This window comes from Peromyscus maniculatus, chromosome 20, assembly GCF_049852395.1.
Source record: "Peromyscus maniculatus bairdii isolate BWxNUB_F1_BW_parent chromosome 20, HU_Pman_BW_mat_3.1, whole genome shotgun sequence".
Taxonomy (NCBI): domain Eukaryota; kingdom Metazoa; phylum Chordata; class Mammalia; order Rodentia; family Cricetidae; genus Peromyscus; species Peromyscus maniculatus.
In genome coordinates this window covers 5,485,381-5,513,319 of record NC_134871.1, presented here as the reverse complement: position 1 = coordinate 5,513,319, position 27,939 = coordinate 5,485,381, and the positions used below count along the sequence as shown (strand labels likewise).

General features: G+C 47.9%; 1 protein-coding gene and 1 long non-coding RNA gene across 3 annotated transcripts in view; one reads left to right on the top strand and one right to left on the bottom strand.

Moving 5' to 3' along the window:
• Positions 1-435: 435 nt before the first annotated feature.
• Klhl38 (kelch like family member 38) lies at positions 436-12,194 on the bottom strand. Of its 2 annotated transcripts, none has more exons than XM_006990670.4 (4): positions 11,966-12,194; positions 10,015-11,327; positions 3,706-3,811; positions 436-2,671 (listed from the first exon to the last, which is right to left on the bottom strand). In XM_006990670.4, exons 2-4 carry the CDS (start codon positions 11,324-11,326, stop codon positions 2,515-2,517), a joined length of 1,575 nt encoding a protein of 524 aa, XP_006990732.1. In that variant the 5' UTR covers position 11,327; positions 11,966-12,194; the 3' UTR covers positions 436-2,514. The 2 variants fall into 2 exon arrangements, with proteins under 2 accessions (XP_006990732.1, XP_006990731.1); XM_006990669.4 differs by having other exon boundaries at positions 447-2,671; positions 9,977-11,327; positions 11,966-12,188.
• A 12,091-nt stretch (positions 12,195-24,285) lies between these two features.
• Positions 24,286-27,939, top strand: part of LOC143269711 (uncharacterized) — a 30,539-nt gene continuing 26,885 nt past the window's right edge. The window contains exon 1 of the long non-coding RNA XR_013046307.1: positions 24,286-24,389. This is a non-coding gene — a long non-coding RNA (uncharacterized LOC143269711). The remainder of the gene's footprint in view (positions 24,390-27,939) is intronic.

Here is a 27,939-nt window from a genome sequence, read left to right as displayed (position 1 = left end):
AACCCTGAAGAGCAGATGCCTGGGATGTACAACCCTGAAGAGCAGTATGGCTGCTGCTAAGTGAAAGATGAACCATGATGGCGGCGAGGTCTGAAACAAGAGTGGAGAGCCTGCACTGAGGTTTGAGGAATCTTACCAGTCTCTGGGGCTCACCTGCGTGAACTGGGAGGGCTTGGGGAAATTCTAAACAGGGGAATGACCTATTTTCAACACACACATGCATGCACTACACACACACACACACACACACACACACACACACACACACACACACACCCCACACACACCAAATACACCCACCTGCACCCCACACCCCACACACACCAAATACACCCACCTGCACCCACCCACACACACACCACACCATACCAAATACACCTACACACCCCCACACACAGCACATACAACACACACACACACACACACACACACACACACACACACATTTTATATGTATGCATGTTTTAGTTGCACATGTATGTGTATGAGCATCATGTACATGTCTGGTGCCTGCAGAGGTCAGAAGAGAATAATACACAATTACCTGTATTTTACGAATTTGGCCATCCAAGGAGAGAGGGGATGTGAGAAAGGGACTAAGAACTGAAACTTTCGTCATATCCCCATTTAACAGTCATGAAAATGAGGAGACAAAACTGAGTCACCGTGGGGAGAAGCAAGAGCAAGAGGCGTCGTGGAAGTCGGAAGACAGAAGCAGCTCAAGGTGGAGGATGGGCAGTGATGTGCTGTGTGGTCAGCCAACATGGGCAGGACATGAAATCGGACTGTATGGACAGCGTTTTGTCACTGGGTACCTTACCAAGTCCATGTTCAGGAAGAGATGGGACCAGGAGCCCGACTAAAGACTTCAAGGAGAATGGCTGGATTAGGGCCAGGGCTGTGGTTGGTAGAATGCTTGTCTAGCATGTGCGGTGCTTTGGGTTTGATCCCCAGTGAAGCATAGCCCAGGAATGGTGGCACGTACCTGTAATCTCAGAACTTGGGAGCTGAAGGCAGGAGGGTTAGAAGGTCAAGGCTACACAGTGTGTTTGAGGTCAACCTGGGTTACATGAAACCTTGTCTCAAAACGGGGGAGGGTCTAGAGAAAGGGGCAGCGTGTAGGCTGAGGGGCAGGGTCAATGGTGCTGGCAGAGTCCCTGGACCACAGTATTATCTCATGAAGAGAGCCTGAGGTGAACGCGGGAAGAAAGGAGAAGCCTTAGCAACACTGGGAAGGGAGAGAGACTCCAGCATGTACCACAGAATGGCCAATTTATTCCAGATGCTTCCGTGGGTGGGAAACAACTTTGCTTATACACTGAGATCGCCTAGCATTGGTCAGGACGGGATGGGAAAGAGTAGCCATGGTGGTCTTCAGTGCACACAGCAGAGCAGGGCTTCAATTCTCCACCACAGCTGAGTGACAGGGTCACCTTAGGATGCCTTTCGGAACTACAGAATTCTGGACCTCACCTCAGAGAACCCCTGTGCATCCATCTTGAATGGGACTCAGCGATGTTTCCAAACGTCTTCCCTGTGATCATGCCATCGGGGCCTCACTGAGAGCCTCTGATGCACTTCAGCTTTTCCGTGGGCCTGACATTGAGTGAGGGTGAGGGGCACTTGGACTTGAAGGGGCCACAGGGAGGGTCAGCCCTGATATCCGGAGGGAAGAGTTGCTGTTGCTGCTGAGGAATCTGTTGGCTTTCCCCAGAAAAGCCATTTTCCTAACACGTTGCTGAAATGAAACCCCAGCTTAATCCCGCAGCTTTAAAGGTCGTCTGGCACCGGCTGGCACGAGAAGCAGACACGGTTCTGTTCGTATGTTTTTCGTTGCAGGATAATTTTGTAGACCCTAGGTAGATACCGAACTGAACCCACTTTCAATGTGCTGTACCCATGAAACGTAGGGTCACAATCACAACAGTTTCACAAGCTGTCACCTGGCCTGAGTGATTGTAAGGCTCCTCTTGGGCTAACCCTCCCACTCTGGATGCAAAGGATGACGTGTGTGTGTGTGTGTGTGTGTGTGTGTGTGTGTGTGTGTGTGTGTGTGTGTGTCCATCCGTGTCCAGAATTCTTTCTTCCTCTGGGAAACATCTTCTGTCTGATTCCATGCAGTATGGGCCATCAATCAAGTCGTTAACCCTGCCTCCATCTGAAGGGGTGTGATGCAGACCTATCCAGTTATAATAGTGCAATTTCTGGCATTGGTTCAAGAGGTAGGGATGGAATCAAAAAAGCACCCACTGGCATTTTTTTAAAAAAGACTACTGTGTAGAGAGTGGAAGTTTTGACTTCCTTCAACTCTAGGCCTTTGGAACTGTTTTCCAATCTTTTGTGTTACACAGCATTTTGACCAACAAAGGTTCTTGTGGCCTTCATGTGAGGCTGGCCATGTGGGGTATGCACTGGAGTGTCAGGCAGGCGTGGTCAAAGAGTCTGTGAGGTAGCTGTCCCTGCGATGTCCAGGTGTCCGTCTCAGGGTCATAGCAGTCAAAGGAGGCTGAGTCCTCAATGTTGCAGTCTGTGGTCAGTCTCCGCCCACCTGTCACATACAGCTTGTTCCCCATCACTGTGGCCCCGTGGTGCATCCTTCGGTCTTTCATGTCCGCACATTTGACAAATTTGTTGGACCGAGGGTCGTAAGCAAGAATCCTCCTTGTGTAACCTGAAAATTGAATACCATATAAAACAGATGTGGGTGGCTTCCCCTGGGGCTGTGGGTGAGTGGTTGAAGCATGCTTCTGCTCCCTGCCCACACGAGGCTGGGACTCTGAACTAAAGCAGGCATGCCCAGGTTACCCTGCTGCAGCCTGGCATGTGGCAGAGCTGGGGCTGGCATCTGGATCTCTCTGGCTCCGGCCCAAATGTAGGCAGCCATGCAAGCCATTTGTAGAGGAGGGGCAGACTCTGCCTTCCAGTAGCCTTGGCAGCCCCGTTGGCCTGTTCAGCTCCCCTGTGTGACCCAAGAGCCATAGCATTCAAGGAAGGAGACCTTCTTTGGGAACACAGAAATGGATTCCCATGGCAGGCTACTGGGCAGTTATTTTAAAGGTCACTATTTTACTGACAGGCAAACCAAGACATAGAAAGTTGAATAACTTGCAAAAAGTATATAACCACTAAATGGTAGAGTTGGGATTTGAACCAAGGTCTCTTTGACCCCTAAACTAGCCCTCTTAACCATAATATATCATGCATTTACAGAGAAATGATACATTAGTTACCATTGTTGTTGTTGTTGGTAGTAGTATCATTATCATTATTATTCTGAGATGGGGTCTCACACTAGTCTGGTCTGGAACTCACTATGTAACACAGACTGACTTCAAACTAGTGACAATCCTCCTGTCTCAGCCTCCCAAGTGCTCAAATTTTAGGTGTGAGCCACCACACCTAGCTAGGGTTAACGGCAGGAAACATCTCTTCTTCATGTGTCTGAACAATCCCGCCGGCTTTAGCCACATAATACATTTTATCACACAACAGCTCTGCAGAACTCGTACAGTTCCATCCCTTGTTTATATAGAGAGACAGGAAGAAGCTTCCAGGTAAATAGCTTTTCCGGTTTTCCACGCTCTCCTCAGAGGATGGATGTGCTTTTCAGAAGACCTGCCCGTAGAGTAACACTCGCCTGCCAGCAGCCATTTTCCCCAGAAGCTGACAAGTTTGTTCCCGGCCAGTCATTCTCCGTTCACTCACCTCCCACAATGACAATCCTCTCCCCCAACACCACTGCGGGGGCACACACATTCTTTATCATCCTTGTCTCCATCTTGAACCACGTGTTTCTGGAAATGTGGTACACCTGGGGGGGAAACAGAATCATGGCATCAAATTTTAAAGTTAAATTCTTTAAAAGAGAAAAAACGTAGTTGTTTATTACAGAGAGAGAGAGGAGGGAGAGGGAGAGAGACCCTGTGGTGTGTGTGGTGTGTGTGGTGTGTGTGTGTGTGTGTTTATGTGTGGTGAATGTGTAGTGTGGTGTGTATGTGTGGTATATGTATAGTGGTGTGTGTGTGTGTGTGGTGTGTAGTATGTGTGGTATGTGGTGTGTGTGTGTGTCTGTATAGAATGTGGTGTGTGTGTATGTGTGGTATGTGGTGTGGTATGGTGTGTGCGTGTGTATGTGTTATGGTGTGGGTGTGGTATGTATATGTGTGTATGTGGTGCGGGGTGTGTGTGTGTGTGTGTGTGTGTGGTATGTGGTGTGGTGGTGTGTGTGTGTGTGTGGTATGTGGTGTGGTGTGTATGTGTGGTATGTGGTGTGGTGTGTATGTGTGGTATGTGGTATGGTGGATGTGGTGTGTGTGTGTGTGTGTGTGTGTGTGTGTGTGTGGTATGTGGTGTGGTGGTGTGTGTGTGTGTGTGGTATGTGGTGTGGTGTGTATGTGTGGTATGTGGTATGGTGGATGTGGTGTGTGTGTGTGTGTGTGTGTGTGTGTGTGGTATGTGGTGTGGTGGTGTGTGTGTGTGTATGTGTGGTATGTGGTGTGGTGTGTATGTGTGGTATGTGGTGTGGTGTGTATGTGTGGTATGTGGTATGGTGGATGTGGTGTGTGTGTGTGTGTGTGTGTGTGTGTGTGTGTGTGTGTGTGTGTGTAAGTGTGGAGTTCAGAGGACAACGTTTGGGTTTCTGTTCTCTTCTTCCGCCATGTGAGTTCCAGGGATTGAACTTAGGTCAACAGTCTTGGTGACAAACACCTTTACCTGCTGAGCCGTCTCACTGGCCCAAGTAGTCATTTACAAGGTGAATCAGAAATGAAATTTTTCTTTCTGTTTCTTTTTAGGTTTTAAAGTGTAGGTATTACTATCAATAAAAGAGCTCTGGCTGGCAGAAAGAAGGATGTATCGGAAATTACTCATGTGATCTCCATGAAACTAATGACTATATTTCCATTAACTGGACCAAGAGTTCTGCACTGGGGTAGGCATTTCACTTACCTTCTTGGGATATTTTATTATTTCAATGAGAAATGGAGCAACTTGGATATTTAGGAAACCAATCATTTTTTCCAATAGTTTTTATTTCTAGGTCATGTTTATATTTCTAAATGTCCCTGTGTAGCTAAGAGGGCCAAAGCACCAAGAATAAGTTTGAGGCTATGTAAGGAAGGCTTTGGAACAGTTTATGCCTGAGAGGAACTGGAGTTCTTGTGAAAGAAGATTAACAAGAGAAGAAGACAAACCAAAGAGAAGACTCATTAGCCATACTCTGAAATGCGGATCCAATCATGATTCTGTGGATTTCCTCAGTTTAAAATGCAAATATCAAATATAAGTTGGTTGATAATAGGCAAAATTTAGCACAGGAGCTGAAGGATGGACTCCACGTAGGAAAAGAAGAATCAAGATAGTCGTCTCTAGATAAAAATGACATAGTAGTTGTCACTGAAATCTTTTCCATATAAAATATAATTTCTAGCCTTATCAAAGACCTTATTCTTACCATTTGATAACAGTTTGGGGCTGAGGATGTAAGGAGGTTGGTAGAGTGCTTGCCTGGCATGTATGAGGCCTGTGTTGATCCCAGAACCCCATAAACTGGGTGTGGTGGGTGCTGTCTGTCATCCTAGCCATCAAGAGGTGGAGGCAGAAGATCTGAAGGTCAAGGTCAAGGTCATTCTTGACTACACAGGGAGGTCTGCCTGGGCTACATGAGACTTTGTCTCTAAAATAATAAACGGGAGCTGGAAAGGTGGCTCAGTGGTTAAGAGAACTGGCTATACTTCCCGAGGTTCTGGGTTCAATTCCCAGCAACTCACTTGGAGGCTCACAAATGTCTTGAACTCCAGTTCCAGAGAATTAGATGCCCTCTTCTGACCCCCAAGGCCACAGCATCCATGTGATACACTGATATCTATGTAGGCAGAACACCCATCGGCATAAAAATAAATACATCTTTAAAAGAAATCAGTAAGTATCATGAAGAAGTTGACATTCACAAACAAGTTATCAGGTAGCCACTATTTCTTCCTCGATTTTCAGATTAGACTGTTGAGGCTCACAGAAACTGACTTGCGCAGCTAGACTGAGTGGAAACGGTAGTTTCTGGTTCAATCCAGACCAACTTGATCACCAGTGTCATGGGTCTGTTGAGGGAGTGTGACATTTCCTGATAGTTTAAAAATTATTATGTTATTGTGGGTATGCATGTGTATATGTGTGTACACTCGTGCCGTGGCACATGTGGAGGCCAGGGATCAACGTTATGGAGTCTATTCTCTCCCTCCACTTTTCTTGGGTTCTGGGAGTCAAACTTAGTGTGGCTTTCATGGCAAGTCTCTTTACCTGTTGAGCTGTCTTAGGGTGCCCTGACGGACGCTTTTGAGACCGAGATTCCCCCCTGGGGTCTACATCAATTCCTTCTTCCTGTTGAAGCCTGGAGGAGGCTGAGTATAGTCACAATGGCTGGGAAGCCCCATGGCTTCATCTGAAAATACATTGGTGACACACTCCTTGAGAAGCAGCATCCTCGGTAGGAAGGCAAATGCTGGCTGCCTCCCGACCTTTCTGTTCTCTCAGCTTGGGGTTTGGTTTCAAAGACAGAGTTATCATTTCCTCTCGACCCTCACAGTACCTCAGAGAGACTGTGGCCAGGTAACAAAGGATGTGTTTGACCCAGGTAGGAAGTGATACTCCCTCATGGTATGGGATTTGTTTTACATCATCCAGCAGCAGAGGTGGAACAAAGGCCAGGTAGAAAGGGACTCTATATGTCCACCTTGTCTGGTGACACCGTTGAAAGACAGCTCTGGAAAGAACACTGGTTCCACTGACTCTGCCTGAAAACTCAACCTGCTCCGTAAGTGACTCTCAGCACTCATATTAAACTGTATTTAAGTGAGTAGAACGTCCACTTCAAAGCTAATGCTAGACCAGTAGGAAAAGCATGCAAATGAATGCATTCACCCACTTCCAGCTTTCCTTAGCTGTATTACAAAAGGATCACTCACAAAGTCTGTATTTGTTTGGCTTTGTGAAGATCTTGGTTTGGTTGCACTATGGATTTCTTGATCTGCTAGCTGGAAGTGTGTTTGTGCTTTGCGTTTTATTCTTAGGAAATTGGTGACCGTTTTGCCGTGTGAAGTCACCAGCCTATTTGTTGATGCTATTTGGGAAAACAGTCAAGAGAGGTGGGAGGAGGTCTAGCTTTCCACAGAAGCGCTCTGGCGGATCTCTTCTGGGCATCAGAGTCGAGCCTCTCCCAGTTCAAGTCAATGGGTGGGACTGAGATTGGTACTTCCGGGGGGAGTGAGGCTCTTCTTGATGGTCACGGGGAGTATGGGCTGCAGAAAGAAGGCGTGAAGGTACCCTCCCGTGCCACTCAATGTGCCTAAGCCACCAGCATCCTTTGCCTGGGCTTCTGGAAGCTCTCCTCCCTGGATCTCCTCCTCCGGTCCCTTCTCTAAAGCATCTAGGGCAGTGGTTCTCAACCTTCCTAATGCTGTGGCCCTTTAATACAGTTTCTCATGTTGTGGTGACCCCCCAACCATATTATTTCATTGCTGCTACTATATAACTATAATTTTGCTACTGTTATAAACTGTAATGTAAGTGTCTGATATGCAGGCTATCTGATATATGCCCCCTGTGAAAGGGTTGTTCAATACCCCCGAAGGAGTCATGACCCACGGGTTGAGAACCATGTGTCTGGAGGGGGTTAAAAATGCAAATCCGATTGCTTCTCCGCCATGCATGAAAAGCTTTGATGCTCTCTCTGGCCCTTCCTCTTAGGTTACCATCTCAGTCTCTTGACAAGATTTGCAAAGTCCAGCTGTAACGGCTTTGTCTTCAGTGGCCATTCTGGAACGTTCCAGAATTTTCATAGGAGGAGCTTGGAGGCAGCGTCTGGGTGGAGGAGGTTGCTGGGGTAGCTAGCATGGGGAGGGAATGATGAGGATTGCACGGGACTCACACCTGTTCGCTCCCCAGCTACCGTCTGACATGCAGCCTTCCTCCTCCTCGCTCTGCCTGGCAACTGTATGCCACGCTCTCAGTTCCTCCGGCAGCGCGCTGTGCCTCCTCCTTTTCTTCTGGGTCTTTCTACAAAGGACCCTTACCCAGGATCCGTCTCTCCCTCTGCAGATAACTGACTTCTTCAGCTGCCAGCTCTTTCGCGCCCAGTCAGGCCCTCTGCTACTTCCTGGTTCTAGCTTCTTACCATCTACTCTGCCGTCTCCCTCCTCTATCACCCTCTTCTTATCCGTCAGCTCTTCTCTGTGCTCAAATTAGCCAAACACAGCGTCCTCTGGACCCCCATGTTCTTTGCGATTCCCTCTGGTCCCCTTTAGGACACCCCCCCCCCAAGCGCTGAGCACCCATATCTTCAGATTCTGAACTGCAGCTGTCTTGGAAGCGGCTTGAAGATTAAATGTAATTTTCTGTTTCCTCCCAGGTCTCCAGAGCCTTTACAGCAGCCAGTGTTCAGTATAAGCATGTGGACGGACAGAATCCGCACCGTGGGGTCTTCTGCACAGCAGGAGAAGCTTGCCGCTTATGGAGCAGTTGTTAGACGCTCGCGCGAAGTGGGCAGCATCCGGGATTCTGAAGTCAGCCTCTGACGAACTTCTCAGGGACTGTGTGAGTGAGATGAATTTCTTCTGTCGGTTAAGGCCCAGGCTCCCAGACCCAGCCACGCTTTAGAGTCTCCTGAGGTTTTCAGAAAGCACAGATGCCGGCATCCCAAGCAGTGATCCGAGGTCAGGCTCCAGGGGATTTGTTGGCAGAGGCGTGGAGTAGGCGTGGAGTTGGGGGCTAATGGCGCCACTCCAGGACTGCTGTATGATTTTCAATGTTTCAGCCTGAACTTCTAGGTTATTTTTCCTTCAAGCGAAGACAAGGTCTTTGTGATGGGGAGTGTCCTTGACGTGACTTTGCGTTAGTCTCACAACAAAAATTCATAAATAAAAAAAACACTGAAAAGTTCCTTCCTCTCTTCATTCCCTGCACAAGGCAAATATGTGCATGTGTGTATGCATGCTATGTGCATGCTCATGTGTATGTGTGTGTGCCTGTGTGGGCATATACATGTACACATATGCGGGCATGTACATGTACACATATGCACATGCAAGCATAAATGTATTTGTTCTCATATACATATACTATTATATATGTCATGTGCATGCATATATGCACATGTGCATATTCCCTTATATATCTGCATGCATGCATATGTACAAAGGTATATATATAGTGTGCATAGATGTGTATATATATATATATGCATCTGTGCATAGATGTGTGTATACCATGATAAATAAGAGTGTATGGATATACACACAGATGCATACAGTTATGTATATGTATATGAATATATAAGAATGCATATATTCACAAACATATTTATGACATCTGTGCATACGTATGTGCCATTATGTATGTGCACATGAATGCATGTATACACAAGTATACACATACACATGCAAGTGTATAAACATATATAATATGCATGCACATGTGTGTACCCATGAATGTATACATGCATATGTATGTGTGCACATATATTTGTCATTATATGTGTGTATATGTGTATGTCTGCATATGAATGTCATGATATATGTGCATATATAATGTGCCATATAGTTATGTATATGCATATGTATGTATATATGCATATTTATACTGTTTGTTATACATGTTCATGTGGATAAATGTACACGGGACTGAATACATGCACATGTATGTGTGCATATGCATATATGTACATGTGCCTGTATGTGTGTATCTGTATATGATTATGTGTATGCATATATGTATATGTGTGCATGCTTATGCTGTTATATATGTGCATGTAAATGTATGTTCACATGACTGAAGACACACATATGAATATGTGTGTATATATGCCATTATATCAGGCATGTGTATTTATGTGTGTGTGTGTGCGCGTGCGTGCGAGCGTGCGTGCGTGCGTGCATGTGCACAAAGATACTTGGTACTAACACGGTAAGAAGGACCAGTCAATTACCTGGATAAGGCGCACAGGGTTCTGCATGATGTCCTCACCTCCAAAAAGATAGAGCCTTTGGTCCTTCACTGCAACAGCGGGATGGAGCACGGCCACGGGCATGTCAGCCATGCTCTCCCAGACGTCACGGATGCTGTCATACCTCTCCATGGACCCCAGGAGCTCCTGCCCTTCTCCAGTGCCCCCGATGGAGAAGATGAAGTTCCTGTGGCTGGTGCTCCTGTGGGAGTAGCGGGCTGCCAGCATGGGCTCCCCCGGCCTCCACTGGTTGAGTTTCAGAGAGAAGACATAGACTCCGCGGCTGAGGAGACTCTTGCCCTCGCTGACAGCCATGCCCCCGAGCACATACACACTGCGGTGCAAGGTGACAGCCGAGGCCTTGTACAGCCGGGCAGGGAGTTTGGCCAGGCTCTGCCACCGGCCAGTCTGTAGGCTGTAGAGCAAGACATCCCTGGTGGTCTGCTGGTTGTCCTTCCGGCCCCCCAGGAGGAGGAGGAAGTCTTGGTAGGAGCTCCTTGGGGGGATATGCCACAGGAGTTTGCAGTCCTGGGCACTGGGACCATACGAGGAGAAGATCTGCCTCCCGGCCACCTCCAGGATGGCCTGGCATGCAGGCGAGGACTGGAGGAGGGCGTCGTTGGCGATGAAGTGGTGGAAGAAGGCTGGGTGGATGTACGGCAGGCGGACCTGCTCCAGCAGCCCCTGCAGGTACGGCCACCGGGCCTTGAGGTCATGCTTGACCCAGGCCATGAGGGCCTCGAACACCGTTTCCTCCTCTCCGCAGAGCCTGTCATCTCCTAGGTAGCCTCTCAGCTCCACGGCACAGAGCTCCTTCAGGTCAGCCGAGGCCGCCACCTCTGGGAAGCGAGTCAGGGCCACCTCCCTGGCTTTCTTCTTCAGGCTTTCGCAGCTTAAGACTTCTGCGAGTCTGACCAGGCCCAGGCAGTTGCTGGGGTCCAGCTGACTCTGCAGGTATGATGAGCAGGCCTCAAACACCCTGGGGTACTGCAGCATGGCAGCCGCCTCCATCAGCGGGAGGACATTGGCCGCGGAGATGTGCACCTCTCCCGTGTATGCGTACGTGATGACCTGCTCGAGGGTGGTGGCGCTGATGCCTTTCAACTGTACCTTGGCCTCTCTGCTCTCCCGGAAGTGGCTGCAAAACATGGCCTTGAAGTAGGGGCTGCTGGAGGCCAGCACGTTGCGGTGGCAAGGGACCTCCCAGGCTCCGGAGCAGATGCTCACATCAGTCAGGAACTTGCTTTGCCTTAAGCCATTGAGCTGTCTCAACAAGTCAGAGGAGAAGTCGTGGTCTTTGAAGACAACCCCATCTGGTGACTCCTCATCCATCCTACAAAGAAGGAGGGAAGCCCCAAATGGAAGCAAGGTCAAGGCTTTCTGGCGGTGTCTACCGAAGGGGTTAGCTGTGGGGGCTCCAAGCCTCATTCTCCACTCATTTCCCACCACTATCTATTTTCCAAGTCCGTGGGCTCACAAACAGAGCACACTGAAGGCAGAAGAGGGAACCATCCTCACCCCAGACCACAAAGTGATCTACTTCAGACTGTGATTATCCTCAGAGATAAGAGACACATAGCATCTCCAGCAAATTTTAGGCATCTTTCACCTAAAGTTGATGGCCAGGGACTCACAGATTAGCCCGACACAAGAAAACAGTCCATGCATTTGGCAAGAAATATTTGCCTTTGTCCAGATCCTCAGCAGATTTGTCAGTAAATTCATCTATGAATCCCTTTCTGGGGGTGAGTTCTTCCCCAAGGCTGACATTCTGGGGGTGTGGTCTTCTGGTCACTGGACAGAAGTGAGGGGTCACAGTGGGCTGTTGCGAGATCTAGAGAGAAGGCTGCATGGTCTTTGGGCTTTGTTTTAAATATATAATTTATAGGGAACAAGGACCAAACACTTCTGTGGTTCTTTGGTGGCACAGGCAGTCTGCCTGCCGAGGAATGAAGTGTTAGGGACACTTACCTTGTTTGGCTGCAGTGACATCCACAGATGCTGGGTCTGTCTCGTCCCTTCAGGAGGTTTCTACCTTAGGCTCTGAATAAAATTTTTCCTTCTATTGGCAAATGCTCTGTCCTAGGAGAGTTCTGGATTTGTTTATGCTGCAGGCACTTTCACGGCTCTAGAGCGCTGTGCGAGGGCTGCCGGGCAGGCAGACAGTGTATACATTCCAAGCCTAAGAATAGCTGCATATGTACTTTCCAATGTTATGACATGTGACTTTCCAGTTGCCTTTTGCAGCCACCCCAGGGCCCGCAGGGCTGCGCATGCCCACATGCCTTGTTTCCCTGGCGAGTGTTTACACCGGCATAAATAGAAAGGGAGGAACGAATTCTCTGACCAAGGCTTTGCTGTCCATTTGGACGCATCCCGAGTCCCTTGTCCTGAGAGCGCCTTGGAACTCTAGCTGTCTGTAAACAGGTTGCTGTGACCTGTGCAGCATCACGGAAGACAGCTCCTGCTCACAGTACAGGTGGCAGATGGCCATAGGAGAGGCAGAGAATGGATGGGAGCCTGGGTGCTATTCAGTAGGTGTTCACCCACCACCTCCTGCCTGGCAGGATTGCTGTCAGGGCTGTAGTTTCCCTTCCAGGCCCAAGGCAAAGGAATCCAGAGCAAAGGCTGTAGTTTTCTTTTTTCAATTTGTCAGGCATTCTGGAGTTTTCTAGACTTGTGAAAGTCCTGACTATAATTGAGCCTTCTGTCTCTATGGTTCTCTCTCTCTCTCTCTCTCTCTCTCTCTCTCTCTCTCTCTCTCTCTCTCTCTCTCTCTCTCTCTCTCTCTCCTTGTGTGGGTGCATGCTCTGACTTGTAATAGCTGTTTCTCCCTGTCACCTGCCCCTTCTGGACATCTGGCAGCTGCTCTTCACCTGGGCTCTCTCAGACCCCAGACTTCCTTTTCTGTCTCCTCTCACCAGAGGGACGTGAGTTCGAAGCAGGAGGCAAGGCACATTGGTCCAGGGAGAAAGAGAACAATGAAGAATAGGATGAGGAGAAAGAAGAAGAAAAACAGGAGGAGGAGGGATAGAGGATAGTGAAGAGGAGAGAAGAAGGGAGGGTGGAGAAAGAAGGAAGAGGAAGAGAGCAAGAGGGAGGGGGAAGAGAAGATGAGAAGGAGGATATGGAGGAGGAAGAGAGGGAAGAGATACGGAGGAAGGGAGGGAGGAGGAAGAGAAGACAAGTTGGAGGGAGACAGAGAGAGACAGAAGGAAGAAGAGGATGAGGGGAGAGAAAAGGCAATATGGAGAGAAAGAGGGTAGGAAGAAAAGGAGGGGGAGGAAGAGGCGGACACGAAGGAAGGAGAGAAGTCCTGGCGGTGAGGGTGATGATGACGGTGACGGGGCAGGAGGCAGTCAGGTCCACTGTGATGAGCTTCCAAACACCGGAAGGATTGGGGGGAGGTATCGCCTCTCTCCTCACTGCTGGCCATTACTGCTCTGGCCATGTGTGGCAGCGAGGTCTCACTTCCTCTCCCCACACTGCTCAGACTTTCGCAGCAGCCTCTCGGGCTGGTTTTAGCCCTTGTTTGTAGTACCACCTCTACCATGTTACCACCGGGTAACCTGCCAGGCTCCAAAGCACAGCGCCGCTGGCTCTCCGTGTCAGAAGTGCTTCTTAGCAGGAGTCAGGTTGGTCTCTGGTTCTTTCATGTCTCCCACTTACGTGTTTTTATACTTGCTCCAGTAGACAATTTATAGATCCATGTACATGTCTGTCAGTGTCTCTGTTTGGGGCCTGGCTTTTAGGGGTACTCAGGGCCAGGGTAGAAGGAGTGTTCTCACTCTGTTATAGGTCACGCCCTCAAAGAATTCAGGTGGCCAAGGTCACGGCGTACATCCAAGAGACCAGGAGTAGTAGCAGCAGAGAGCCTATGCCAAAGGGGTCAGGACCCAAGAGACAGAGTGAAGGTTAGAGCTGAGGGCAGGGTGGGGGGGTGCTGCTTACTCCCTGGCTTCTGAGCCACGTACGATGATGTGTGATCAGGTGCAACTCTCAAAGGGGCCTGGGGACCCTCTGCTCCGTCCTCGGTGCTTTCATATGCATCCTTCGCCCGGCCCCCTCTCCTCTTCTCACTGCTCCCATCCATCCTTCAACCTACAGTCTGCGCGCCAGCTTTTCTGAAATTCTTCCCTGTCTGCACTGTCCTCACGCCTTCTGCACCTGGGAACAGCTGTGCCTCAGACTTCACGGCAGTCTGCTGGTCCACCTGTGTCCCTCCCCTCAGGGTGGAATCTCTGAAGGCAGAAAGCCTGATCTCGCCCCTCCCCCTCCCCAGAGTCCAGTGCAGGATGTGGCGTCTAGTGGGTGGGTTCTGTTCCGTTCCTGAACTGAGCGGGACTGAACAGAAGCAGGATGGAGAACAGGGGAGAGGGGAGCCCCCTGGAGAGTGTGAGGGTTAGCACTTGCAGCTTGTGTGTAGACAGCAATGTGACCCCGATGCCCTTTACTTTAATCAAATCCAATGATGCCGATAATGTGATACACTGGAGAGTCAAATAATCGCTGTGTATAATAGAATGAAAGTTGAATGTGGGTTAAGGCCAGGACTTTGGAAGCTTGAACAACGGAAACATCGCTTCCTCAGGGCTTTGGATGCCTGCATCACAGTTCTTCCAGCTGCTGAGCAAGCCGAGGATGTTCTGAGGGCAAGGAGCAGAGTGAATTTACTCAGCACTGGCCCCTGGAAAGGCTCCTCGGATTTCCCCTGCACCTTCTAATTAGCTAGGCCTTCCAGAACCCGTCCTGTCAAGTGTTTGGATGAGCCTGGGTATATATGGACGGTGTCTGACCAGCTACAATAAATCTTTTAGTTTCTAACACTTAGGAAAAAGCAAGCTCTATTCTGTCAGCCTGGCCAAGTCAAATTTGGGAAAAGACACAGAGCTGAGCTGTTTAACACATAGCAAACACACACACACACACACACACACACACACACACACACACACACACACACACACACACGAGTTTTCCCCCACCCACGAGTAATCTCAGCCAACTAGTTCATACATCAGTTTCTCTCTGACAACTTTTTCCTTTTTGTCTTAAATTTCCTTGAGAAGATATCTTAGTTTGGGGTTTGAGCATATGGTGACCCAAAATAAATGAGGACACCCAGCTCTGTGTCCTTCCTGAGGAAAGCCAGTGTCACAGTGAATCAAGGCCTAGATTTGGGGAGCAGGAGGGCTGGGGACCATCTTCTCACAGAATCCATGCAATCTCGGGCATATTATTTATGTTCTTCCAGCCTTGACTTCCCATGTGTTAAATGGGGCTCGGCATCCCTGTCACACACCAGTTACATGTGTGTAGTGCTGGCAATGTACCCGGCCTAATTAATATTATCTTATTGTTCTGAAGATAATATTACCAGAGTCTGGCAGATCACGGTGTCTGGCTTGCAGTTATGATTTGGTTTTCTGTTCACTGGAGCTGTTTATTTCAGTCCTGAGCAAAGAATCGATATGTTGCTCATCCTCTAGAGACTCAGCCTTTGGGGGTCTTGGAGTCTAGTCAGAGCTCTGTCATGAACTGGTTGCACGTCACTTGTAACTGGTAAGTCACAAGTCTCTGTATCCTTTTCCCCATCTGGCCTTGAAGGTGTGAACCCTGACCCTTCCAGCTTGAGCCGCTATGGTTTGTGCTTCAAGAATCCTCTTCGAGGTGAGGTACAGAAAAGGAACGGTGAAAGGCTGAGCCTCAGTGCTGAGGCCTCATCGGAGTTCTGGCTCCTCTCTGGCCCGAAGCCAAGGGTAGAGCAGAATGTCAGCCAGTCAGTGCCTTTTATAACCGTGCCCTTCTAAGTGAATCCAGGAGGCCTTTGCTTCCTGGTAGACTTCTGTACTGACTCTGGAGGGCTTTCTTTCTCATCTGTGTGTGCAGGGACTGGATTCCTGTGGGAAGGGTAGGCCAGTGCACCATCAGTAGGCTTTACTACTAGGACCTAGAACCAAGCAAGTACATACACGTACACATATGACCACAGGGACATGCATACATGTGCATACATGTACATATGTATATACACATGCACATGCCCTCTGGGTGTGTGCCATGCCTGCCTTTGGAGAACCCTGGTGGCAGTGACTTCAGGGAACTGTGGCTTTAGGACAGGCATTCTGCATGTGAAGACATTCACAGCAGCTACCCTCGCTGGAAGGGTGCTCCCAAGCGGTATTAGGGCACTTCCTGGTTCCACTAAGGGCAAGGAGAGGAGAGATGTGATGAGCAGATGTGGAGGCTTTGGACAACTGGACCTATAAGAGCTGCAGGATGAAACCTACCTTGCAGTGTGAGGCCAGCCACCCATAGCCACGGGTTCCACTCTGTGGGCCAACCACCTGCCATTAAAACACTGAGGAACAATTGCAGCTGTATTCACAGGGTGTGTGCGTATTTCTTCTCAAAGGCTGTGTGCAAATACTGCACAACTGTGTCTGAGGGACCTGAGCATTGGTGGATGTTGATATCCAGAAGGTCCTAGAACCAATCCCTAGCAGGTCCTGAGGGATGGCTATGTATGTAAGTCTGTCTATAGTAGTCTGTATTTCTCGTGCTCTGATTTGTTTTATACCTCCCAGCTTGTGGCAAGTTGAACAAGGACTTTGTAGTCACAACAATAGCTAAAGGAGAATATGTTCCTTGATCAGGGACATATTCTCTATGCATGCATGCACCCACACATCCATCCTTGACTCCTGTCCTCCGGGATCAAAGACCTGGTGTTGCTGTCACCGGCCCCAACTCTTCCTCCACGCCTCTCTCCTATTGCCAGAAATGGCTTCATATTTCCCTCCATGTGGAGGACAAGGGGAGAAAAGACTCAGAGAGATGACTTCAGCTCTGTGCGCAGACGTTATAGCCCGTACGCCTGGACCCATTCTTCTTGTAAACTGAAGTCTGACCTCACACATCTCTTATGCCACAGGACAGCTCTCCTGGCTTCCATTAAGGCAGCAAAGAAGAACGCACGTAAGCAAGGATGTGTCTTAAACTCTCCTGGCTTAGCTCTGTGAATAGAACGTGAAACATGCTGCTTGGGCTCTCTGTCTCCCACCAGGTACCCCCAGTGGTAAGACAGACACTTAGGCAGGTAAACTGCTTTCCTGCCAGTCGGCTCTTTACTCTCATGAGACTGAAGGCAAATGGCCTGAAAAAGAGGTCTGACTTGGAAAGTGAACTTTCTGATCTTAGAAATAGGATTAGGCTCCTTGGAGGAATTGGGAATTGACCAAGAATCTGACTAACCAAGAGTTGTGCATCCATCCATGCATCCATGCATCCATGCATCCATGCATCCATGCATCCACCCATCCATCCATCCATCCATCCATCCATCCATCCATCCATCCATCCATCCATCCATCCATCCAAGAAGACACTGGGGAGACAGAGATGATCTCTGTCCTCATAGCATCTGGTAGGGACCATAGAAAAATAATTCAAGAGCCCAAAGTGTTCTGAGAGGAAGCCTTTCCAACTCTCCTCCTCCTCACATGACTATCCTCCCTCACACCGATGAATTCTGGCTCCCTCTAGGAAAACTCACACACACACACACACACACACACACACACACACACACACACACACACACATCCTTGGTAAGCTCTCACAGCAGCCTGTTTTCAATCAATCAAGTCTTTCTTTACACACACACACACACACACACACACACACACTAATTTGGAGCCCCTTGAAGGCAAGGGTACTTCTGTCACTCCACCCACCATCGAGAAGTACACTGGAACTGTTAGCATGTGCTGATGCAGGAGATTGCTTACTTTGTTCCTTTAGACTGTTTATATTTTTACTATGTCTCTAAGATGTTCCAAAAACACTTTTTACTGATTAATTTCATTTTTGTCAATTTCATGCACACACGTATGTAGTATGTTCACATTTCTTGTCCTTTTGCACCCTTGTCCCTTCAATCTCTACCAATCCTGCCTCTTCCCTACCAGTCCCTTTGCCAGGTTCATGAGCTTTGGTTTTGTTTGGTGACTCATTAGGCCATCTGTGTGAGCACTGGATTGGGGCTATTCATTGGAGCCTGGTGAGCTCACTAGTGGGTACACAACCACCCCTCTCTGAATCTGTCCGTAGCAAATAGTTCAGTAGGGAGAGGTGGAACTCCTGAGCCCTTCCTCCATCCATGCCTGATTGTTGACGGGACTATTTGTTTAGAACCCAGAATATTTTTAATCTGTGCAACCTTTGTTTTTAAATTAAAAACCCTGCATTCACTCATTTATTTTTGTGTGTGTGTATCATATATGTGTGTGGAGTGTAATATATGTGCAAATGCGTATGTGTGTACAGGTGTGCATACCTCTGAATGTTCACTTAGATGCAAGAGGAGGATGTCCAGTGTCTTTCTCTATCACTCTACTTTGTTTTTTGACCTAGATTGTCTCACTGAGCCTGAAGCTTGTTGTTTCAGCTAGGCTGGCTGGCTAGGGAGCTCCTGAGATCTATGCCTCTGCCGAGAGAGAGAGAGAGAGAGAGAGAGAGAGAGAGAGAGAGAGAGAGAGAGAGAGAGAGAGAGAGAGAGAGAGAGAGATTGTAATCTGACTTCTTCCAAAGACTGGACAGTTTTAAAACTGTTGTGGCCATTTTGTCTCTGAGCCAAGGGGTACCCACATAGAAGAAATGAACTCTTCTTGTCCTGATTTAAGAGACGCAGAATTCCTCTTTTCTGTAAGGCAAAGCCTGATGGGGGTCACCCAGTAGTTTTCTCAAACCAGCCGCGACTTCTTTGTCATTATTTAATTGCTCCCAGATACAGGCTCTGGGGTGTGGTGAATACTCACCGTTCCTTGTAAATCATTTTTTATGGACAATGGAAACTATTATGAAATATATATATATATATATATAACTTTGTACTAGAACACAGCTTTACACACTGCTCCTGAGGTTGAGTCCGCAGGACCTACCAGGTTTTCAGGCTCCCCTGGGACAGGTAAAGGCTTCTCTTGTCGTCTCTTCACTTTCTCTTACACCTGAACAATCAAAAGGTAGGAGGAGTGGGCAAAGCCAAACATAGTTGATTTGGTAACCTCCATTCCGAGGAAAACTTGCCAAAGGCCCCAGGGCTTTGGATAAGGAAGCAGGAAACACCTTCGTGTGTTTTCACCCTAGCGGACAGGCTAGCACAGGCAGGGACTTTCAGGCATGAGCTGGAGGTCGGAGAGTCTGCTGTTTAAACTCTCCATCACACCCGGGGCTTTGACAGCTGCCCAGAGACATTGCACAACACCGGTGGTTATGCTTGCAACCAGGAATCTGCGATTCCACCTGGGACATTTGTGCATCATTCCTACGGTCATGTCCAGGGTTTTCTTTAATGCAACCCAAGTGACAGTCGGGGCATGGTCTCTGTTTGTGGCTGCTGACGTGGGACATTATGGAGTGAGTATAAGCTTCCAGTTGTCAGAGAATTCTTTAGTAATGGTAGTCACGGGAGGGCTATGTCCGAAAACTGGGGCACCACTATCCCCGATTCCGTCCCAAGCGATGTCATGGAATGCACACATACCATATTCACTGACCATGGAGTAGGTTTGGAGAAACAAAGATCCTACTTTTGGCAGGCCATGCAGTCAGTCACCTCTCTTTAATTCCCTTGGGAATCATCTGTTCCCCAAGTCAGATCAGATAATGACTTATACAACAACCGAGAGAAGTTCCAGGGATAAAGAAAAAAAAAAAAAGGTCGTTCCAAGAGGCATTATTAGGATGTGAAGTATCCCTAGAAAGAACATTCCAGACACATTCTTTGCTGGTCAGAAGAGCTGGTTGGGGTCTGGAAGGGAAATCCCTAGACAGGTAAACCAAGCAAAACCAAACCTTGGCTTCACAGATGCTCCTGGGGTTGTCTGGGGGCCTTTGAGGACCTTCTCCCTCCTTCCAGCTCACCACACAAGGTGCCCAGATGGTCCCATTTAGGCCGAACAGACCTTCCCCGCCTGACATTTCCCTCCACAGTTTCTTCATGCTTTCTCTCCCTAGGCACTGTTCTCCACTCCGCCCCTCTCTTATCTCCCCATCTCATTTTCTCCTTTTGCTCAGCCAAGTTCTTTTTCACTGGCAAAAGCAGTATGCACTTCTGTCTTTCATTGCCATTTCTTACGAGGAATTTTTAGGGACTTATGTGACGTGACCACCAGACTCAACCCCCCCTCCTTCTCCTTAGGTGCCCTCAATTACCCCTAAGTGCTGTGGACCTATGGAAAGGGCCACTGCTCTAACTGTAGGTTCTGCAGTGAAAGCTGTCTCTGGCCAACACAGAGAAACTCAAGGGGACAGAACAGTACTTTGGAGGCAAGGAGAGGGCAGTCCCACATAACACAGGTGTCATGTTTTCTTGAGCAAGTTCGCTTATTAAACTGAGAGTTAATATGCCATTTAAAAACCTACATAAGGAGTGTTTTGTAGATCTATCCATTAGGAACTATACCCATGAAGTCTCACCAACATGACTGCCCAAGTGTGAGCTAAACAAGGATGACAGCCATGGGCACCCCAGATTGGATGGAGAAAAGTCCACGAGGCCACAACTCTACACAAAGGACCACAGGCAACTGAGGAGAGCTGGGAGCAGGAGAGGCAGTCCTCCCTGGAGAAGAGCACACCGATGAGCTGTCCAGTGCCAAGCGGTCAGCCCTGAAAACACTCGTACAAGTGACATTATACAGACTGAACAGATTATATATAAGAATATGTGCACATATTATGGATTATATATGTATATGCATGCAATAACAATTAGTGCAAAAAGAGGCTATGAATATGAAGGAGAGTGGGGAGGGGTGTATGAGAAGGTTTGGAGTGAGGAAAGAGAAGAGGGAAATGTAATTATATTATAATCTCAAAAAAACCCTTAAAAAATGTCTATATGTATCCCGAATCATCCTCTTCTAGCTATCATATAGAGGAAGAAATAGTCTCTTTGAACAGGTCTAGCCTTGTTCAACCAAGCATGGTCAGCTGCTTGTCGTGTACCCGAGTTCTTGACAGTTAAGTTCTCATGATGATCCCGTGTGGTAGGTCACATTCACTAGGGTATTTAGTACGAGAAAGTTCTAAATAGCGTTCAGGATACACTTAGGTCCAGAATTTTCTGGAGTTTCACCGTGAGAGCATGTGTTCTGTATTTTGGTTTTCTAAACCTGCCTTAAACCTACTCTGTAGATGGCTGTGGGGTTTGCTCGGGCGCTCGATGCAGGTGGAGGGCAAGTTCTCGGTTGTCTCTTTCCCTTGTTTCTGCCACTCCAACAATCACGGAGAGAATGAGAAGGGTGAGACAAGGAGAAGGGGTGGATTACTAGAAATGAGCGGACATACTCTGACCTTCTGCCGCCTGGCATTTCCACGAGCATTTTCGGCCACCGTCAGGAGAAGTGTGAGTTTTGGACCCTCACTGCCCCACACCGTATAACCTCAATCCATGTCCATTCTCTTTCAAATTTTTGTTTCTTTATTTTAAAATCTAGAACAGGAGTACTAACCTTTGCTCTTTGTGAGCCTGGGTCATATAGTTTGGTATAGAATCTGATCCAAGACATATGTGGATTCAAATCTTAGCTGTGTGACCTGTGGCCAAGAGGCAGGATCTTCTTCAGACTTGGTTTCCTCATCTATAAAATGGAGATAATGATAGGCCGTGTGGTTTTGAGGCAAGGCTTGCTAATGAGCTCTTTCACTTAAACAAGCTCTTATTGACAACCTGGTCAAGCCCTCCTGTAAATAGCTTTGTTGGGGAGCTGGGAATGAATGCTTGGCCTGTTCTAGGAGAGACTGGAACTTCCAAAGGAGCCGGGAATCAGATCTATGTCCTGAAGGACCAGCAATCCGGAGACTAGTGCCCAGGTGAAACAACAAGACAGTAGAGTCGAGGGTGTGATGATTCACAACAAATTCAGGACATTGCCAAGGGGGCAAAACCGGCGGCGGCAATTACGTCTTCCGCGTCTATGCCCACTGTGGTTCACAGACGCTGCAGGTGGATTGGAACGGGCAGAGTGAGGAGCGGCTGCTTATGGAAAGCTTCTGGGGTGGGGTGGGGACAGATGTGGACAAGACAATGAATGGCCCCTGTGGTGGAGCAAATCACAAAGGCAGAGGCAGGGGATCCAGAGAAACCCTAACAGCAGAAGGAGAGCCGAAGGGAGGGCAAGGAGACACTCTGGAGGCTCTCGCGCTGTTCCTTCCGACTGGATGACATTTCTCTTAGCCGAGGCTAAGGCTGTCTCCTCCATGCTCAGGACTCAGTCTAGATAGTTTTATCCAGCGTTCTGAGCTGGAGGCAGCAGGAGCCTCACACCTGCCTCTCTATACCCATCACCCTTCTGCTTCATTACCCTTTGGGGTTTTGAAATGACTCAGGTATAATGTCTTACTGTTTATTCTCTGTGTCCCTTAACAGAAGAAAAACTCCGTGCAGACGGGAGTAGTAGGCCCATAGTGGGCACTCAGGACTATCTGATGGGTGAATACGTAGCAGACAGACAGACACCTCAAACCCTAACCTAAGGGATTAGGATTTTATAGAAAAAAGCATCAATGAAACCCAAGTGGGGAAATGCCGTAGGTCCTTCTGGACAACAGTTCCCTTCTTTGATTTACAGGAGTCTAGGCTGGGATGAAGGAGTGACAGGGGATCTTCTTGGAAAACTGCCGCCTGGGTTTTAGAACCTTCTCAACCCGAGCCTGTCAGGGCAGCAGTTACACGTGAAACTCCTCAGTTCTCAGGCTGTACCACATCCCAAATCTGAATCTTTGGGGGTGCAGTTGAGGCCTCAGCATTTTCTGAGCATCCCAGGAAGTCACTATGTAGCCAAGGGTAGGAACCTCTTTGCTGAGTACCACATGCATTTCCTAGCTACTGTAGGTGTGATTCATTGCTTCTCTGAGTTACATTAAGACAAGGAGTAAAAGCCATTGCCTTTTGGGATGCTTTCCACAGGTGTTTGAACATTTGGTCCTCATCTGGGAAATCTCTTTTGGGGAAGGTTATAGAGCCTCTGATACAGTAAGGATGGATGACAGACATGGGTCACAGGGGTCAAACAGTGAGAGTTGTAGCCTGGCTTACTTCTGGCCTGACCTCTATAAAGTCACCTGATCCACCAAGATGGAACAAACCACATTGCTGACAACTACTGCCACCGGCAGATTTCCCCCAGTTCTCTACCTTGATGAACTTGACCCTCTGAACTATGAGACCAAATAAGCCCCTCTTCCCTTAAGCTGATTCTATCAGGAGTTCTTTATAACGAGGAGGGGGCTAACTTCCCTTCTTGTCTTTGGCACGAAGACCTTATCCGGTGGTAAAGACCGTGAGTTAAGTCCTTGAATGCATTTCCAGATTTAACAGCCTGTTTTGGGAATCAGTCAGACACTTCCTTCTCCTCACATGGACCTATGACAGGCCACATGGCATCTTAATGAAACATTGGTTTGGGGACCAGCTATTGGCAGCCCTGAGCTAGCCTCTATTCTGATAACCCTGTGGGTTGGCTCAGGCCCAGTCTCTGTGTTGACTGTTCTTTGTGGCTTCCACGTTGTCAACTTGTATTGATCGTCCCTTCAGCAATACTGTGGATCCATATGACTGATATCATTGTGTGTGTTACATGCCATACGAGAGGCGCTAACCTGAGGCCACTGACAGATCTCACCTACTTGATAACCCACTGACCTGGATGAAGGCAGTTGCGGGGGCTCCCTCCCTGGAAGAGGCTGTTAAAAGCCCTCTGTTATTCTTGGAATCTGCATTGGAAACCTGTTTTCTGGATGTCCTCCCTCCTTCCTCTGCCTGCCAGCAATTTTGTTCATCTTCTTGGGGCAACTGCAGTGTACCCTCTGTTGAAACCAACAGCTAGGTGACTCCCTTAGGCCGATGGCTAAATGGTCTCATTGGACTGGAATTAAAAGAATAGTGGAGAGATTGAGGGATGCCTCTGCTCAGGCTCCTTTCTGCCAAATAAAAGAAGCAAGCATTCAGTAAGTCAGGCAGTAGGTGCCCCAGAGCCCCCCAAAACACATTTTCCTCATTAGCTACCTCTCTTCTTACCCTTTCTCTAATGTCTGTTTCGGAATGTGATTTTTATGACTCATGTTCCTGTGTCTTGTTTTGAAAAACATGAGTAATGACTGTAAGCATGACATTGAGTCTCCTGGCTTTTTGGGTACATTGTGGAGACTAATCAATTAATTATCCCTGTATTTAACAAATATGTCTGGTGATTCATTTATCCACCAGTGTGCCGTGAGTAACTACTACATCTCGGCTACTGTTCTAGGCACCAGGGAGACAGTGAAGGAGGCAGAGGAAAGATGAGTGAATGAAGTCAACCCGTCAGTGAGAACGTTGTGATTGAAGGTAAGTGCTGTGAAGTCAGCCTGTGAAGGAGAAGGGGCTGGAGGGGCCTGCTGTTTAATATTTGTATACTGTTCTGTTGCTCCAATTGTGACCAAACTATGACCAAAAGCAACTTAAGAAAAAAGGAGTTTATCTTGGCTTATGGTTCTAGAGGGATATGACAGGAAGGCATCAGGCATCAGACAGCTGGCTGATTACATTTCATTCATCTATAGGAGTCAGGAGAGAGAGAGAGAGAGAGAGAGAGAGAGAGAGAGAGAGAGGAAGGTAGAGAAGGAGAGAGAAAGGGATTTGAGGCTATAAACCCTCAAATCCCACTTGCAATGATGCATGTCCTTCAGCAAGGCTGCAACTTTTGAAGGTTTCATAATCGCCCCCAACAGCATCACTGGGTATCAAGGGTTCAAATCCATGAGCCAATGGGGAACATTTCTCATTCAAACCACCACAATTATCTTGTAGTTAAAGAAGGTAAGAAGGTGAGGTGAGAGATGGATGGAGAGAGTTGGTGTGTGCACTGGGGTAGAAAGGCTGAGTAACACACAGTCCTTACTGAGCCTTCAGTTACTTGGGCAAATGGATACAGATAGCGATGGAGAATTAAGAAGTAAGGACTATGATGGAGCTAGCTAAAAGGAAGCACACAGAGGGACTGAGGAAATTCATGGCAATGGGGAGGAAAGGCTTGTCTTCTGGGATCCTGGTGCTTGACCCATGACAGGAAGGCAAGGGATAAAGGATGGAGGAAGGGAAGATACACTATCCTGTGGGGGTTTATTTGGCCAACCACAGTTCACTGAACACCTATTCTATGTAAGTCAGCATTGTTCTAGGTGTGGGAGTTAAAGCCAGCCTTCTGGTGTTTATGTTCTAATAGTGGGGGCGGTAGACAATGAATAAGTGAAATGGGTGATAATTTCGAATGGTGACAGCTTCCAAGATAATATAAGATAATGTGTTGTTGTTGGTTTTTCCTTTTTTGGAGGGCCCACCACCCAGCTCCCAAATAAATCACATATTGAGGCTTGTTCTTAATTATAAATGCCTGGCATTAGCTTGGCTTGTTTCTTGCCAGCGTTTCTTAACTTTAAATTATCCTGGCTACCTTTTGCCTCTGGCTTTCCTTTTCTTACTTCTGTAATCTTACTTTCACTCTTACTCGGTGGTGGCTGTGTGGCTGGCCCCTAGCGTCTTCCTCCTTTTCTGGACACTTCTTCTCCTCCCATATTTCTCCTTTTATTAATTCTTTCTGCCTGCCAGCTCTGTATATCCTTTCTCCTGCCTTGCTTTAAGCCATTCAGTGCTTTATTAGATCATCAGGTGTTTTAGGCAGGCAAAGTAACACAGCTTTACAGAGTTAAACAAATGCAACATAAACAAAGGTAACACACCTTACAATAATATTCCCCAACAATAATGATGAAGGGAGAGTTGGGATGTGCTCTGAGAGCAGTCATGGGATGGGACTGGGCTTGGAAGAGGTGACATGTATGCTGAGATGGGACTGTGGGAATGCCTAGGAGAGGGGGGATACTAGGTAGAAGGACCCTCAAGCTCTGAATACTGGAGGCAGGAAGAAATGAACTAAGTTGGAACAAGAAGAAAATGCCCAAGGTGGCTTGTGCCTGATAGGGGAGAGAGAGACTGGCATTCCAGAAGAATCTAGAGATGATACACCTGGTGAAACAGGAAGCCTGGTCTTGAAGCCATAGTGGAATCCGGGCCTAGAGAGGATTCCATAGTCTCTCTGATTAAAGTAGTGGTTGCTATGGAGATCTGAAACATGGGAGCTCTAAGATATTCGGAGCAATAGAATAAATGACACTTTTGAAGAATCAAAGCTGATCCCTGAGCAATTGTTTGAGAAGATAACTCTCCATCGCTAAAAATGGTGACTGGGTGGGAAAGAGAGGGCAAGGAGCTGGTTTTGGAGACTGAGTTTTCCACTGGACCTGCGCACATATATAGGATGCTGACTGGACACTCTGGAGGAACGGAAACAACGATTTTTCATGAAAGCTTGAGATCTGAGAGTGGCAATCTCTCCTCATGGGAGGGATGCAGTTAGGCACCTGGCTGTGAGGTGGGAGATAGCCTGGAGGCAGGAGGTAACTAGGAAGGAAGAACAAGCTGGTCTGTTGAGTGAGTGGAGGAGGAAAGGACAAGGATCAGCACTCACCTGGCACCTGCTCCCTCCATGTGCCTCCTCCTGCAGTGGACTGATTCATGATTCCCATACCAGCGTTGGCTACCCAAGACCAAGGACGGGATGGCTTGGGTAGATAATAGTATGCCTAACACAGTAGATTCTTCATGACATGACTGCAGCCATCTTGAGTCATAACCACCGTGATCACCCCTGAATGACGCTAGTTGATTTTTGCTGCATGGTTTCCCAGGAAACTGTAACTATTTGTAAATAAAACCATTAGCGTGGCATGTGGGGCTTCACAACCCAAGCCTGGCTCCACGGATTCATCTGACTCTTTGGTGTTAAGATAAGCCAGGTGCATTCCAGCTAGGATGAAGTCATTGTTCCTGGACTTAGTATGCCTTTCTTTCTGACCCAGATTGCGAGGATGCAACTGGTTTGATGTCATCTAGGACCACACTTTTGTCAGGAAGTCTTCCAATAAATGACATTCTGTCAATCTCAGGTCTGCCTGCCTCTTTGCCTTTGGGCTGGTCTTCATTTACTAGGACTCAGTCGGTGAAGAGTGAAGGTATATGAAGTTCCTGGACCGTGTTTACCTCTGCAAAGTGCTTCCGCCTCTTTTTGCCATTTAGTCCACACAAAGATTCTAGACAAGGTGGGTGCAACTCATCTATCTAGCATCAGTGTGGTTGTTCTTGCTGTTGTTTTGTTAAATGCTAATGTGGTGGTATTGTGTTCCCCCAAAATATTGTGCACCCTAATAAACTTATCTGGGGTCAGAGACAGAACAGCCACTAGATACAAAGGCTAGAAAATGGTGGCACTCACACCTTTAATCCTAGCATATCAGAGGTAGAAATCCCTCTGGATCTCTGTGAGTTCAAGGCCACATTGGAAACAGCCAGGCATGGTGACACACGCCTTTAATCCCAGAAAGCGAGCCTTTAATCCCAGGGAGTGATGGTAGAAAGGAAAGATATATAAGGCGTGAAGACCAGAAACTAGAAGCATTTGGATGGTTAAGCTTTCAGGCTTTTGAGCAGCAGGTCAGCTGAGATTCATTCTGGATGAGGACTCAGAGGCATCCAGTCTGAGGAAACAGGACCAGCTGAGAAGTTGGCGAGGTGAGGTAGCTGTGGCTTGTTCTGTCTCTCTGATCTTCCAGCTTCACCCCAATAACTGGCCTCAGGTTTGATTTCATTAACAAGAACTTTTAAGATTCCCGCTACATGCCAAGAGACACTATGTGGGCTAGAGTGAGAGCTGAGTTGGTAGAGTGCTTGCCTTGTAGCTTGAGGATGTGAGTTCAATCCCTAGAGTCCACATTACACACACACACACACACACACACACACACACACACACACACACACACACAATCCAGGCATAGTGATA